Source organism: Mauremys reevesii, linkage group 8 (genome assembly GCF_016161935.1).
Source record: "Mauremys reevesii isolate NIE-2019 linkage group 8, ASM1616193v1, whole genome shotgun sequence".
NCBI classification, from domain to species: domain Eukaryota; kingdom Metazoa; phylum Chordata; order Testudines; family Geoemydidae; genus Mauremys; species Mauremys reevesii.
This window is the reverse complement of record NC_052630.1, coordinates 49,291,183-49,307,709: the sequence shown is the minus strand read 5'-3', so window position 1 is coordinate 49,307,709 and position 16,527 is coordinate 49,291,183. Positions and strand designations below refer to the sequence as shown.

The window sequence follows — 16,527 nt, the reverse complement described above, 5'->3', positions numbered from 1 at the left end:
AATTAGAGGTGATAGACACTCAACCTGGGATTTGGGGGGGGGGGGGGGAGAGATCAAGCCTCTTGGATCATTACCAGGAGTGAAGAATCTGTCATCAGAACTTGACTGATAATTTTATTGCTATCATGTGAAGGCAAAATAGAATCCAATTTCCTCTCCAATAACTGTCAGGGCTCAGCATGGCTTATAGGTAGCAAACATTTTTGTGAGTGGAGACATGCCAAAAAGTGCCATTTTAAATTCACTTTTCTGTTTATACTGCACTGAAGACCTTGTTTGGAAAACAGTATAAATCAACCTGTAGGCATGATTTAAATTAAAGGATTGGCATTTAAATGAGAAATTTGGACAAAACTGGTGGTTTGATACTAGTAACAATGTTGGCTGTGAGCACAGTACTCTAGGTATTACAATAAATTAATTATCCTAATGTATTTAATTGTATATAATTGTCACCTCCAGTTTATTACATAACTTAGTTCAAGTTTAATTCACTTACTAAGTTCATGTTCCTGTCCAGTGGAATTGCCAGTGACAGTGAGATGTCACTGGCAATTCCACTGGACAGGAACATTGGTCTTTATCTGAATAAATATTAATAGTACTAAGCTGATTATGGAAAGTATGCCAAAATTCGGTTTCATTTGAAGAACCCTCTTATTTTGGTTCCACTCTGTAACAACATCTAGACAAAAGACTGTTCTTCCATTTAAGTTTATAAGCCATTCTAACAAGAGGAACATCCAGCTCTGTTCTTAGGTTCTTTTTTTTTCCTACATCACCAAATTGCAGGCCTTTTGCTGCCTAAGGATAGTGACTACATTTGGATCTCTACTTCAAACAGCTGGCTGCTCTTCAAAATGTCTCATTTGGCACAGGGTAAATGTTAAACTTGTACTATATGTAAAAATCTTCTGAAAATATGCTTGAAAATGAAGCAGGATGTGAGTATCAAACTTTATTGTACAGAGCTGATAAGATATTACATTACTTAAAGTTAAAATCAAAACAGGGCTAATGTCCCTGGAACATTTTATAACATGGGGAAACTTAATGCACAACTAACCTCTTGTCCAGCAACAATATTTATCTGTGAGACCTTCTTATAGACATGTTAAATATAATTTAATATTTCCATCAATTTTTCATGAAATAAGTATTTCTATAAACATTTATGTTCAATCAAAAAAAGTCACAACTGCTTTTGCACTTCTACAACTTAGAGATATAAAACAAGACAATCCTGTTTCCAGACAGACTCAGGAATAATCATCAGTAAAGTTTACCTCATGAGTAAAGTCTATTATCTTGCATTTCTAATATTTTCTCCTTTAAAAAAAAATACAGCAACTTAGGGTTCCCTAATAAAGTGTCAAAAGCAAATAGACTTTTCCATGGTGTTTGTTTCTCCTGTGCAAAGAGCTTTTTGATTTGATGCTTCCATTTTGTGCCAAGTCCAATGCTTAAACCTTGGCCCAATGTTTCATGTGAAAATATTTCCACCAACTTTACACTGAAAAAAAATAGCTTTTAGTGCACGGGGTAGTAGAATGTCAAAACTAAGCAAGGTTTCAAATCTACTTATTGCCCCTTCCCTCCCCCCCACAAAAAATAGCCTTCCCTTTGTTCTAATGGAGGGAATCATTTCTCCAGTTCTGAAAATAAAACTGAATAAGAAGGGAACTAGAATATTTCACTTTAAATTCCAGTTCAGGTGCAATGCACAAGAATTAAACAGTGCTGCCACTCAGCACCTGCAAGACCTGCGCTCCTTGAATTTGTGCAGGAAACTAATTGCCAAAAATCAAACACACAGAATATTCACAGGGAAGATAATAAACACTTGTGCTATGCCAGAGAGAGCACAAGTCTATTTTGGCTGTGACTTAAGACTTACAGTGAATGGGAAATGCTTCTCTGCAGGATGTATTCGCCACTGTAAACTGGAGATGATCCCATGGCATGAGTATAGAGCCTAGCATTATACTGTGCTTTCTTTGACAAGATTTATGCTTCAGTACTTTATGCTGCCCTCCTTCTTTCCCAAAAAGAAAAGATCTGTTTTATGCAAGATAAAAATTATTGTAGTTATAATTAGTTCACATACTGAACACTTAGTTTTGATTTATTATCCATCTTAACATCTAAGCATATAAAATAAAGTGTAAAAGGATGAAGGTTATTGGAACGTGGCTTTCAGGAAGGCAGGTGGGAAATAAGTATTCAACATAAAATTGGATTCTTTAAATAACTTCCCTTTGGAAAGGGTCACACCAGAATGAGTAAAGACACTGAAGGATTTCACTTCAATGCCTGCATTCCTGTCTTTTGTCCTTTCCCCAAGAGGAGACCCCCCTGGGGAAATCCTCCAGGGTTTCAGTTGCTTTGTTCTTTGTGCTCTTGTGCCAGGGGTCTGGCTGGAACTATGTACTGCTGTCTTTGGGTGGCTGGGATGGTGGAGGCTGCTGTGCTGGCTGTGTGCTCGTGGCCGTTTTGATAGAGTTCAGGGTTTTGCTAAACCAAGAGTTTTTAGCAGCTTGGATTTCATTCATAAGGGTTCCTCTCTGGTGCTCCAGTTCCTAAGGAAGTAGAATAGTCAGAGTTGATCAGAAAAATAATTGATTACAGAGAGGCATCTTCAAATTCAATCCCTGTAACTCAGTTCTTTCCTTCTACAGTCATGGGGGTGGAATTGGAGGGGAGAGGCAGTAGAACTACAGAAGATAGTAGTACAAATTAGAGCCCTTTTTCTTTGAAGTCTGGAAGGGAAGAGAGAAAAGGAACATCCCAGTTTCCTGGGAATTCACAAAATCAGCAAAGTCCAATTAGATTGGCATAAAATAAACCCTCAGAGGTGATGTGTGGGTGTAGCAATGGTACAGACAAGCATATGCACACAAGATTTAATCTATATTAGGGTAATAGAACAATGGTATGGTGCCTTGATGGCTTGGCAGCTGTGTGTAGAGATGTCTAGAAGTAGAACAATGGTATGAAAGGAAGGGTGTATCTTGAGCTGCCACTGAACCAATAGAGGAATGGTAGTATCTGAGGAGTGGGGGCTGCCTTGCTTGGATGAAGCTCTTTGCCAGAGGTACTGATGGATGCCACAAGGGATACTACTATCCATGATGGAGGTTGTGACTTGTGGTGAGAGTGACTCCACAAGCTTGGCAGAAGAGGAGAAGGTACTTCACGAACAAAAGGGTAGACAACAGAAAATCATATGCCAGACAGGGCTGGGGTAAGTTACGGGCCATAAATGAGAGCTATGTTACTAAAAGGCTGGATTGTGTTTTATAGTTTCTGCCATGGATTGGGAATGGGGTACAGTTACATTTATCCCCAGCAGATCTATAGGAGGCACTGAGTTTCATACCTTTTCCAGAGCTCCTTACCATGTAGGTTAAACGTGGCCATTGTGCCACCCTTTAAGAGGGTGCAGTATGCTTTCTCTGCAGTCTTCTTAGCCCCCTTTGGCTTGGCTAGCCTTGTAGGGAGTGCAAGGATGACTGTATTCAGCTTCAGTGCAGGAATGAAAGGAAGAAGGAGACGTCTTACAATTTGGCTATGTCTACACAATGTACTTTACAGTGGCACAACTGTGCTGCTACAGTTATGCCTCTGTAAGGTCTCCTGTGTAGCCGCTCTTTGCCGGCTGGACAGAGCTCTCCTTCCAGGAAAATAAAACCATCACCAATGAGCAGCGGTAGCTTTGTCAGTGGGAGAGTGTCTCACGCTGACAAAGTGTTGTCCACAGACACTTTTTGTTGTTAAAACTTTTGTCAGTGAGGAGGGAGAGGGGGTATTTTTTCACACCCCTGACCGGCAGAAGTTTTACCAACAGAAGTAGCAGTGTAGACATAGCCCTTAGTGTTGCTGCATAAAAGCACAGTAGCATTCTAGCTCCATCCACACTGCAGAACCAAAGTCAAGGAGACAGTCACATTGCAACTAAATTCCCCATAGGGTAGATAGGGCTTAATACAATCAGTCTTTTCTGTAGTAGGATACCTGTACATATACCTGAATTTTGCACTTTGCTTCCACAAGCTGCAGTTTGGTCTGTGCCAGTTCCAGCTCCATCTCCCTCAGCTGCTTCTTGAGTGCATCCTTCTCATCATCTCTTTCTGTTCCCTGGGTCTCTCTGCTTATAGCAGGCAGCTTCAATGCTCCTTCCTTACTGAAAATCTCACTGCAGTGTTTGCAAGCCATCACTTTACCCTGGGAACAGCCAGAGAATCCATTTTTAGCAATGTTACAGATGTCCTGTTTCCTGGAAGAGCCGCTCTTATGTTAGATTTGCTTTTTGGTGGTAATGGTAGAGCCACTAAGTGTGTGAGATTGTCACATGCGGTCTTACCTCAAATGATTTTAGAAGTTCATGAACAACAGATATGGGTGCATGCACCAAGATAAGAATTCCTAATACTTTAAGCATTTTTTCAACACATCTAGACTTTGGAAGTCACATTTACCCTCTTGTCAAGACTTGTGATATTTTTGCAGTACTGCATTAATGTTAGCATAGTTGTTAAAGTAGATTGCAGTCTTTTTTCCTCTGGCTAAACCTGCTGCTTTAAAAAAAAACCTGATAAAATATTAAGGTTAATATGGCTTTGGAAAAGGAAATATTACAGCCATGTGATATTGCTTAGAAACCCACTCCCATCCAGGTTTTCCCTACTCGTCACAAGCAAGCACTCCATGCTGGATGCAATGGCTGCTACTTTGCTATTAATACCGGCATGTAATAGTGATACTATCTTACAGAATGCTCCTAGTGTCAAGAACACTTGACAACAGCAAGTTCCATATTGGGTTGGCCTGAAGAGGTGCTTACAAATTGACTAACAATTTGTTCCAGTAACTTTTCAGGTATCAAAGTTAAGATTGCTGGTCTATAATTCCCTAAGTCCTTTTTGTTCCCCTAGTTAAAGATCAGTATTATGTTTGCCTTTCTCCAATCTTCTGGGACCTCACCTGTCTTCCATAAGTTCTCAAAGATGGTTGCTTCAGCTATTTCCTTAACTACTCTAGAATGAATTTCATCAAGCCCTGCTGACTTGAATACATCTCATTTATCTAAATATTCTTCAAACTCTTCTTTCCCTATTTTGGCTTACATTCCTTCCCTCTTGTTGTTAATATTGGGTTGAATATCTGGTCACCATTAACAATAGCCAGTGTCTCAGACCACTTAGCAAGAGTAAACAAGCAAAAACATTGACATTCATCTAGTTTCTTAAAGTATTTCAGTAAATCAGTCTTTATTTTTGTGAAACTAAGTTTAGAACAGTAAGTTGAGTACCTGGCAGTCTCATTTCAGAAATGTCTTTTTTTGTATAAAGAGGGAAGATATGTATGTTGCTAAACTGCCAACTACTTGTAAAGCATGTGTAAAACCCTTGGTTTAATGTTTCAGAAATAGTAAGCAGCAAAATTTATAATCATAGCAAAAGGCAGACATTTGCCACTGGATAGCAACAGATTATATATTTCAGAAAGTTTGAGAACTACAGAAACAGAGGGAGGGATTCCATGTATGTTGCTATGGCAGCATACAGGTGCTGTGAAGTCCCTTATTGGGGAAAATTCCCCTAGTGTGGAGACTATGTAGGACAACCAGAGACATCTCTATGCAGACCTCACAAGGCCTTGGTGTTCAGGACAGGAGGGGGATGGTTATGGAAAGTCTGGGACAGACCAGGCCAGCCCACCATAATTAAGAGCAGCTCCCTGGCCTGCCCAGAATCCATCAGGTCCAAAGCAACCTTTGCTCTTTCTGTCCTGGGCTGTGCCTGTGTGCACTGTGCAAAATGGAGATGCAGTTCAAAAGCTCCCACAAAGGGCTCTCTTTCTCATCGTATTAGAACGTATAAAGACTTATCCCTCCATGCTTCCTGCCAAATTCATACATTTCTGCGGGGGAAAATATAGGCACTCTGTGCACTCCAGTTTGGAAGCTCCAGCATACTTGATGTCCCTTCACCATGCTGTTTCGGATATGTATTCTACAATTGTTTCCATCCTGTGAAACATCTGAGAGGGTATTTTAGACCATCTTCCTGGCTCACAAGGCTGCTACTATATGGCTGCAGTTCAGTTCCTTTCAGTATCTTACTGCCAGCATCTATGAATATTTGAGTTAATGACACTTCACATACAGAGGCCTCATTCTCACCTTCACAACCTCCAGTTCCTCCTTACTTGCTGTCTGTTGTTTCTCCAGCCTGGTACTCAGCTGGGAACAAATCTGGAAGAGAGAAAACAACCCCTTTGATAAAGTTTATACAAAAAACACTCTTGTGGTACATTTCAGCATTATTTTATTACAGCTTCACCAAAGTCATACACAGTTATTTCCTCAGAATGAATCCATTAGTGGTAGCAAGGCTGACAAAAAAAGGTCTAAATGGTAGTATTCAAGATGCAACCTCAACACTGAGATTGATTTGACTAATTTCATGGGGAGCTGGCCTACATCCTTAGCCAGGAGCAGGGCAAAAGAGGCGGTTGCACTTAGCGGGTTGGGAATAGCTTGATAAGGAGGTATTCTTCTCTACAGAAAGTGGTATATTCTTTCTGGAGTTGTCCAAGTGGAATCCAACTGTCTACAATTCATGCTCTCAGAAAGCCTGAAATGAGACATGCCCTGGTCAAAAGTACTAGGACTAGAATGCTGAGCAGTCAGCTTGCCTGAGATAGGGAGTAGGAAGACGTTAAAAATGGTTTACAAATAACTATATGAAACAGGAGTTTTCTTTATAAATGTTACTTGTTTATATTCCGCAATAATGGCAGTGGTTTTCTTTATTTCAGATTCCGCCTTCTCTAGTTGTTTCCTGAAGATTTCCTTCAGCTGGAAAGTTCAAGGAGAGAAATCATATTAGTGGGCGGGCTTTGAGGAATTTTCCAACATGTGAATGATGACATCACTCTTGAACATACTCTGCATCTATAACAGGGGTCAGCAACCTTTCAGAAGTGCTGTGCCGAATCTTCATTTATTCACTTTAATTTAAGGTTTTGCGTGCCAGTAATACATTTTAACGTTTTTAGAAGGTCCCTTTCTAGAAGTCTATACTATATAACTAAACTATTGTTGTATGTAAAGTAAATAAGGTTTATAAAATGTTTAAGAAGCTTCATTTAAAATTACATTAAAATGCAGAGTCCCCCGGACCGGTGGCCAGGACCCGGGCAGTGTGAGTGCCATTGAAAATCAGCTCGTGTGCTGCCTTTGGCACCCGTGCCATAGGTTGCCTACCCCGGTCTATAATAACGCTATAACTCTTCATTACCAATTCCCATTACTTGATAAAGCCTGGCATTCAAAAGCTTTGTTATAGCCTCTGTTTTACTCAATGTGAAGTTATCTTAGTAGTATGATTGTATTCTCAGCAATATGAACAACCATTTAAAAACAGGGACATTTATTGCGTATCTCTGGTTAGGAAATTCTGCTCTAGAGTATGGGGAACATCTTTGATGATGACTGAATACAAACAAGCCCACTAGACTGCCAAATGTTGTTTAGTGTTTGGGTTCCCCAGATCCATACTCAAATATACTTTTTTCCTGGGTGAAAAGGAAGGAGGAGCATGCCAGGATTACCACAATGACCTCTCCAGCTCAAATGGCTCAGAATCGCAGTACTGACCACTGCATTAAAATACCATTAAATCCCATCTTGCCATTCAGCACTATAAAGAACACAGACCTTTCAACAGAAGTAAAAGTCTCTCTTGCCAGATGTGGTAAAACTCTAGCGACACATGGAGAGAGCCTGGGACTCTCTAGTTTAGAGAAACAGAACTATGAAGGATAGGTGTTGTTTGTTTGTTTTTGGGTGGGAGACTGATAACCTTTTGTTAATGCAATGAAGCAAATAAGTCTCATTGCTCCAGCTTCTGCTTACAGATAGGTAGCAAAGAAATCCTCAAGGATGATGAGAGGGGTTTTTGCTATTGAAACACACTTATATGTAGGTCACTGTTCAGGATTTAAAATAGCTAAACGTTTAAAAAAAATTATAAACCAGTATCAGGTGAAACCCAGTTGGGAAAAACATCATTTCCATTCTGTCCTTGGGCTTAGGGCCTGGAAGCACTTAACAGCTCATAGCTTTAACTTGCTGATCCAGTATGGCAAATTCTATGTAACAGCCATGCCTCCAGCTACTTTTGTAGGCTCTGAAGAGGGTCCTTGGGTGTGGGTGTTTTACATAGTGGCAGTAAAAATGATGTTGGAAGACAGGATTAAAATTGGAAAATGGGACCCTCAGTGCTCCAGTAGGAACACAAAAGATGCTCAGAAATAGAGAACGTTAATTTTTTTCTCTTTATATGGATCTTTTATTTTCACTCTGACTTAAAGAATGAATGTTTTGAGGGGCACTAACAAATGTTTGATACTCCCTCAAATTCTTGTGGTTTGTGTGTTTGGTTAGGTGGAAACGCTTAAACAAGGCTTACCTGGGCAGTTTCTTCTTCTTGCTTCTGCTTTTCTTCCTCAGTCTCCACTAGTTTCTGTTTAGTCAGGAGAAGCTCCTTGTTCAGAACATCTGCCTTGTCTTCAGCCTGACAATCAGAAGGGATGAGCTAAAAAAATTTATGCAACTCTTCCTCCTATGTTCTCCCACTCTCACTTTTTGCAGGAGAAACATGTTTTTTTTCTAGTAACTGCTTGCTTGGTTATTGCATTATGTTTCAGCTGCTGTGCAAAGGCCACACAACTATTTGATACTCTAACAGAAAATGTGCTGGGTCACATTAAGAGCAATTAAGGATCCTGGATCATGTGTGAGACTCCTGGCTTATATTAGATGTGTGACTAATGTAAATAAAAGGAAGACTATGAATCAGAAGGGAGGCAGTATGGTATAGTGGGCTAGGTTCTCAACCAAGCTCCTGGGGCAAGTGGCTTGATCTTTCTGTGCTTTGGTTACCATATCTGTAAAATAGGGAAGATACCTACACCACAGGAGAGTTGAGAGTTTGTGTGGCACTTTACACTTTTCAATACTTAGTGTGCAGGCCAATATAAGAAACAGAAGAGCATTATCTACCATTGTAAAAACAGTGCAAAAATATTTTCTGGATAAGCCAGATAATACATGTTGGTCAGGATGTGTGAATTTGCTCCCCCATTTGAAGAGGTAGGCATGACAATGAGATGTTCAAGAGTACCAGAAATGTCTTGGTATGGTGAGGGTACCTTGCTGGCCTAGCTGATTACCATGAAAAAGAGGTTTTGTCAGTGTTGAGTATACTCACTGGCTAGCTAACTTCCCCATTTCTTAGATAAATATTGCATCATAGCACTCACTCTGTTCGATAAGCAGATTGATGGAAAATAACTGGCTGCAAAATCATGGGAAAAAGCACTGCAAAATGATTGATTACCTAATTCAGACATTGTGCGTGTGACCTGCACCATGTTTTCCCACCATCACTGGCACTATGGCTTGCTTCTTTGCCATGCTGCCATTGGTTATTAATAGCAGTTAAATGCAGAGGATGGGTGAAATCCTGGCTCCACTGAAGTCAATGGGAGTTTTTCCAGTGACTTCAGTGGGGCCAGGATGTTACTCAAGGTGCTTTGAGACAGGAACAATGTCCCTACCTTTAGGAGCTTACATCTACAAGAATAACCAAGATGCAGTGAGGACACCCCCAGGATTTCCCCACACCCCCAGAACACTAACTCCTCTCACTGTGTTTGGAGGAGGGGGAAATCCTGGGTGGGGGGGAGATGAAGCAAGTCTTTAGCAAGGATATGAATAAGAGGAAGGTGGGAGGATCGGTAGGTTTTTCCACACGTAGTGGCAGTATGGAAGAGGGCACAAAGAAGAGAATAGTTGAAAGGAAGAGGATAGTGATGCTAGCATCTGATGGAGCAAAGGAGGTAAGGGGATAGTAAAGGGGACCTGCCAACTTTAAAAAGAAAAACAAACAAACCGGTTTTAGATCCTAGACCAGTAACATAATACATGGTTCAACATAACCATTAAAAACACTTGAAAGAACTATCTGAATATCAGTTCCTCTTTCTGTTTGCTCAGTCCCAGGTGCTCATCTGCCTAGCACCATAATAAGTGTTATTAATTCTTGTAGGGAAGGAAGACGTCAGTTGCACATAGAGAGGCAAAGCTATTGCCCCAGCAGGGGTGAACTGCAGGTAAAAGAGCCACTTCAATCTCCTACACAGAAGACAGCTATAACATAAGAGCAGGAATGGGAAGAAAATAAGCAGCTGTGGAGCTAGCAAGTGTTACAATTTGGCATGTATTTCAACTGCTGCTGGGGAGGATACATCTAGCATTCCACAAGGTTTGATCATCTACTCATGGCCTCCAGAGACATTGCCCTTATCCTTTGCCTCTTGTGCATCTCCCCCACCAGCATGGCTCAGGCTCTTAGTCATAACTGAGCCCAAAACAGCAGACACTGACTTTCAAGAGGCAGAGTAACTGCAGGTTTGTGGCATGGACTGTATTTCTTTATGTAAGTTGGGAATCGTAAACAGTCAAAGCACAGTCATGCACAACTGGATTCAGATACCCTTACTCATACCGAGGAGCACCTTACCCCACTACAGCACCTACTGGCTTCAGTTTGAGTAAGATGCTACTCACTGAAATAAGAGTGCAGAATCTCCTGTTTATTATTTAATACAGTAATAATTACTAACTGTTCACCTCTAAGGAATGTAGCAGAATACACTGAAGCTCTGAAGTGCACTGCATTATTGCAAAGAGATAGACAACACCCCAGTTGTGTGTATAACCTTCCCAAAGTCAACCTAATCATGCGAACAGCTCCCCCAGCACTTGTCCTCTGTGCCAAAGCTTAGGTTTTGTAGCAACCAGATTACTGATGGAAATACTAAACATCTTAACATTTGCTGCTAGCACCGCTCAGCTTTCTTGGGAGTGCTGTCTGCTACCTTGGTAACTGGAGCTAGAATTAGATGGTTTTGGAAGAGCAGAGGAACGTGTGAGGTAAGAGACATACTGGATGACATTATAGCAAATTAAAGTTTTGAAGAGTATGGTGTACATTTTTCAAGTTAGTAGTCATATTCTGATATTTGCATGAGAGATTAAGGCCTACATTTTCCAAAACAGAGTGCAATAGCACAGGTAATTTGGTGTCCACTGGTGCCAATATTTGGGCCTACAGCTGCATCCATTAGATACTTAACTTCTTGACGGTAGTTAGGCATCTCAATGGGAGCAGATAAAGGCACTAATAATGCCTTCAATTTTGCACTCATTCAATTGTGAATGCAAAATGCTGCCATTGCCCTCCTCACCACCTAACATTAGGAGTTCAGACTCAGGCCTGGCTACAAATCAGTGCCTGTGTTACCTGGTCCAAGTCATTTCGGAGGGCTATTTTGCTCGTTACAAGTTCATGGGCAAGGTCATCATTCTCCTGTTCCAGACGCATGCTGGCTTCCTGGAGCCTGCGGTTCTCCCTCTGCAGAAAGAGAGGAACAAATAGGAGAATAAGTTAATTCTTATCAATTTTAAAATGAAAGAACAAAGAGACAAGTGAATATGAGAATGAGAAAAAGTGTAAAAACCAAGAAGGCATGAGTGCACAGTTAAGGCAGGATTGCTGCTGTGGGAAACAACATTGAATTAAGCCAGCGGATGCAGTAGCCCATCTGTCAGGGCCTGTTTAGAAAAACTGAAACGGTGCTATGGAAATGTAACTTGAAGGGCAGTGATTCCAATTCCATCCCTGTGGTGCTCTTTACAAGTATGAGCTTTCGTGAGTGAATACCCACTTTGTCGGAAGTGGGTATTCACTCATGAAAGCTCATGCTCCAAAACGTCTGTTAGTCTATAAGGTGCCACAAGACTCTTTGCTGCTTTTACAGATCCAGACTAACACAGCTACCCCTCTGATACTTTACAAGTATATTTATGTTCAGGCCCAAATGACACACTGATTGTAAGTTTCCCTGAGTTCAAAAGCACCCTTCTTACAACAAAAATACTCTGCTTCTACATGGTGATCATTAAGGAAAATTGGTTAGATAATAAAATCCCACACAAAACACAGTGGTAATGAACAAGTGCCATTTTTAAGAGATGCTCTTAATAGTCTATTCAGGTCCAAAATAGAATATGTCGTGCCCCATTTTACCAAATATTGATTTCAAATCTTCCATATGAATATTATGTTCTGAAAATGATGTAGAACCAACTGTCCTTCTGCTGGATCTCAAAACAGGGCGGCCTAGTAATGAACCTTTCTACAGCTCTGTTGAATTGCTTTCTCCAAAATCTGTGCCAGTGGATTCTAGTGTGTATTCAAATTACATCTGCTAAGAAAGAGTGCAAATGGGGAGATGGCCTCTCTTTTTTAAATGTATAAGGATTCCAGAACAATGATGCAGATCAACTCAGAAATGAAAAAAATATTCAGTGTATAGAAGACTAGGGCCTGATTCTCCCCTGGCTTGCACCTTGTGTAGTCACCTATCCCTGTGCAAAGTGGTTGTAAAACACTAGCAAACCACTGTAAGTAAATTAGGGGAGAAGGGAGAGAGGAATAACTAATGCATTTTTTTATCATCGGAATGATGTTTCTTGTCCAAGGACTGTAAGGCAGAAACATTTGTTAAAGATGTCTCAGGTTGAGCAGACAGGCTGCCAAACATGCTCTGAGAATCCTCATCAAGCAGTTGGCTTGAGAAGAATGGGCTAAATATGGGGATCTTAATCAAATGAATTTGCAAAGAGCTGCAGATTTGCTTGCCTGAGCCCTTCCTTAATGGCCTCTAGTCTTTCATACCAAAGAAGGGATGGGGGAAATCTATGAGCTATGTAAAATAAAGACAAAATTTCAAGTTTTTATGAAGAACCTCCTTATGACTGAAGAATGGAATTCTCCACATAACATTTTACAAAGACCATCTCTTCACTTGAGGACACATGTCAATTTTTTCCTTTAAACAAAAATAAAATTAAATATATTATAGCCTCTAAGATAGCAAGATACTACCTCTGTAATAAACTTTCATGAGTTACTCAACCACTGCAATTGCTTCAAAACAAAGAATCCTTGAACCCACTGCATAAACATGCTACTCAGCTTTCTTAATTTTCCTCCTACTCCACAACTATGTTCCTAACAATCCTAATGGAAGATATGGGTAAGGCATTAAAATCCCAACAGAGAAGGGTTGCCAACTCTTCAGGATTGCCCTGGAGTCTCCAGGAATTACAGATTAATCTTTAATTATTGATTATGTCATGATGAAACCTACAGAAAAACCTCCAACCAAAACTGGCAACCCTGCAACAGAGATACAGTCCTGTTTTTGCTCCAACATCCTCCTGCTGCAAGAATATTTCATATGCTTGCCAAAACAAACAAGGAGAACTACTGCTCAAAAAGGATGTTTTAAAAAAAGAAAGAAAACCTCTCCTGTTGTTAAACAGCTTCCTCTGTGCCAGGAAGTGGAGCCTTTGCAAATACCTAGTCTTCAGTGTGACCTTATTGTGCAACAGTGCCTGAAATATTGCACTGCACAGGAAGGTAGATTTGTTTCCTTTTGAAGACATCATACATTAAACAACTGCTACATGGTTACTGAAGCCTTAAATGAAAGAACCTTGTTATGATTTGACACAAGTCAAGTAAACATCTTTTAAAGACAAAAACCTCTGCTGAGTTTTTAGTTAAATTACACTGTACTCTGCTATAAATATAAATTTGTTAAAACTAGTTCTTCAGGTAAGGGTAATATATAGTTGGATGTAAAACTAAATTACAATCTTCTATAAAAAGCTATCAAGTGTCTTTGCTTCAATACTTTGTTCACACTATCAAAGGATTGCCAATTTCATTTGCAAAGATAGCTACCTGACAGCAGATATAGCTGAAAAAGAGACATAATTAACTTAAAACTTCTCACTAGACAGAAATTACTAAGATAGCTGCTATAATGCTGATTATAGGAATACTGTTTAAAGATAAAGAAGAAATCAGCTGGATTCCTTACAGACCTGTGTGAAATAACCCTGAAAGTTGTTTGGCTTTAACATTCTTTGCTATGCTTTTGCCAGAAGCATCAGTGTCTGCAAAGCAAGCAGCATAAGGTGAGAACTCCTGCTCTGCACTCACAGACAAGTGGGAAAGCAAGCAATGTGGTTGGAAATGCACTATTCTCCTCTTAAATAGGAATCTGCATAGCAAGTTTTAAAATGTTAGATGAGTCCTATTCATTATACCAGCCAACAGCTATTTAGTCTCTGTGATTCTACATATATTTATTTTCTAGCGGAGGATAATTTATCAAGTTGCCTTTCCTTTCCCTTAGAAAAAGGATACAAAGTATGATTAGCCATGACTAGGCTTCTCCAGCCCCTCCCCACACCCTACCAATGAAGAACTGCATGCTTTCTCAGGAGCAAGTTCCCAAATCTATTTAAATCCAAAGAAACAATTATATTAACAAAAAAGAGGAACATAGTAACTAAGCTGTGCCTCTCACAAAAGGAAGTGAGCTACTTTTGCTGCCTGTCAAATGTTTTGCAGAGTTTTGCACATAGCCTCATTTGCAGGTGGGGGGCAATCTTCAGATTCATTTTAAATACAGTTTGTTACCTACAACCAGGCTAACATCAGAACCAGCATTTTGTAACCTCACATAAGCTGACTGGTCAGACCTGCTAGATGTTCTACAGCTGTAAACAGAGACTCCCAATCACTCCCTGCCTTGTCTCTAAATACACAGCATTTATAAAAGTTTTTACTGACTGTACTAAGTATTTCCTTCTTGTTGGTATCACTGTTTCCACAAGCAGTAAAATAAAAGATGGAGCTTTCCAAAATAGTCTCCTTCCTTTTGTCACAGGAGACAGCTGGTTACATTTGGTTAGTGTCTGTAAAAGGAGGATACTGCATTTCCAATAGAGACAAACACATTACATACACGCACAAATAAACTTACCTCCTGCAAAGTCACAGACCAACTACTGCTTTCAATCATTGGTGTCAACACAGTGAAAACAGGATATCCAGTGAATTTTAAATATCATACAAAATAATTAGGACATTAAAAAACAAAACAAAAATTCCTGATTTGCTAATCCTACACTGGGATTTTCTCACCTTGTTTTTTAAAGGTATGGTCTACTCTAGCTTCCACTTATTAAAACAAACATTTGATTTAAAGAAGAAAGCTGATTTGAAACTTGCAAGCAAGTCCCAACTCAGGAAGGCTAATAAACTCCACCCTCTGCTATCAAGCTAGCATGAAGGATGAATATACATGATTACCAATCATGATGCAAATTTTTTTCACTGCTGCTACTAAAGCTGGGTGTGACTGTGTCACAAACCTTGCTGAAATCTTAATTTTCACATTTTGTTGTTCCAAAAAGCAGATATTTAAACATGGAGAGTTTCTTATTGATGGAAATGAAACGATTGATTGGAATTCACATTCCTGGATGGCAGCAGGTTGAACGCTTCATGAGTCAATCCAAAAGAGCAGTTAATTAGGTTAATTCCAAGATGGTAAAATTGAGATATGTAAGATGGCTAAAAAGCCACAAAGCTTTAAAGGAACAATTATCCAGGACAAAAGAGGTTTTATGGAAGGCGTCAAAAAGTTTTACACTGCGCTCTCTGCTACTATGATGAACTCTTGGCTATGGTTTTAAAGAAACATTCCTTCAACTGTCATAGTACAGAGTTTTGGGATTTTTTAAACAAAGAAGAAAACCACTCTAACTTATCAAATGTTTCTTCCCCTACATTCAGGAATGCCAATGCAACAACTAGCACCAAAATAACAATTCCTGGAATATTAATTTTTTACTTATTGACACTTCAGGCATACAAAAAAGCTAATACATCTGGATTATACATTAATATAGATTTAAAATTGCTCCTGTATGGCAGTGGAGCCATACAGGTGTAACTGTTCCACTCACAGATCTCGTTGCAGGATCAAGGCTCTTGTGTACAAAATTAGGACATCAAAGCAATTTTGGATGTGAACAACTTTTGTTAAGGGTCATATTCTAGCAGTAAACACTAAAGTGAATATATTTACCTTATTGCAGCAAGATCACACTGTAGGAATAGGAAACTTTCCTAATTTATTTCATTAAGATAAATAGAGCAGTGACATTTAACATTTTTGGTCCTAATCGGCTGTGAGCTATGTGTGAGCAGACTATTTTGCCCACTGAAGTCAATGGGATTCTGCATAGGTGCAGGGTCTACCTGTAGGATTCTAGCTTTTGTTTGCACAACTGTACATGACTTTTTTTTTTACTGGACCCAAGTTTTCATAACTGATACAGCCTATAAACCCATATTATATGTGAGAAGTTCTCAGAGGCTGGAAAAATCACCCAGAATATGGGGGAAATATTTGTCTGAATTATTTTGGTACTTTCCTTGGAGACACAGCTCCCATTTTTTTACTGGCTTCTACTTACAATTTGTGATGTGTTTTAACTAAGAGTCAATTTATTTACTGAAGGATGGC

At 39.7% G+C, this 16,527-nt stretch overlaps 1 protein-coding gene across 5 annotated transcripts in view; it reads right to left on the bottom strand.

The window, feature by feature from the left end:
• Positions 1-943: 943 nt before the first annotated feature.
• RABGAP1L (RAB GTPase activating protein 1 like) overlaps positions 944-16,527 on the bottom strand; it is a 542,116-nt gene continuing 526,532 nt past the window's right edge. For 3 of the 5 annotated variants that reach the window (XM_039484969.1, XM_039484972.1, XM_039484973.1), the window contains 6 exons: positions 11,376-11,486; positions 8,478-8,582; positions 6,779-6,862; positions 6,185-6,256; positions 4,027-4,224; positions 944-2,579 (listed from right to left, as the gene is read on the bottom strand). In XM_039484969.1, coding sequence (XP_039340903.1) covers positions 2,424-2,579; positions 4,027-4,224; positions 6,185-6,256; positions 6,779-6,862; positions 8,478-8,582; positions 11,376-11,486 — 726 coding nt within the window. In that variant the 3' untranslated portion in view covers positions 944-2,423. Of the gene's footprint in view, positions 2,580-4,026; positions 4,225-6,184; positions 6,257-6,778; positions 6,863-8,477; positions 8,583-11,375; positions 11,487-14,029; positions 14,475-14,976; positions 15,547-16,527 lie in introns of those variants that run through there. The other 2 variants (XM_039484974.1, XM_039484975.1) reach the window with 2 other exon arrangements.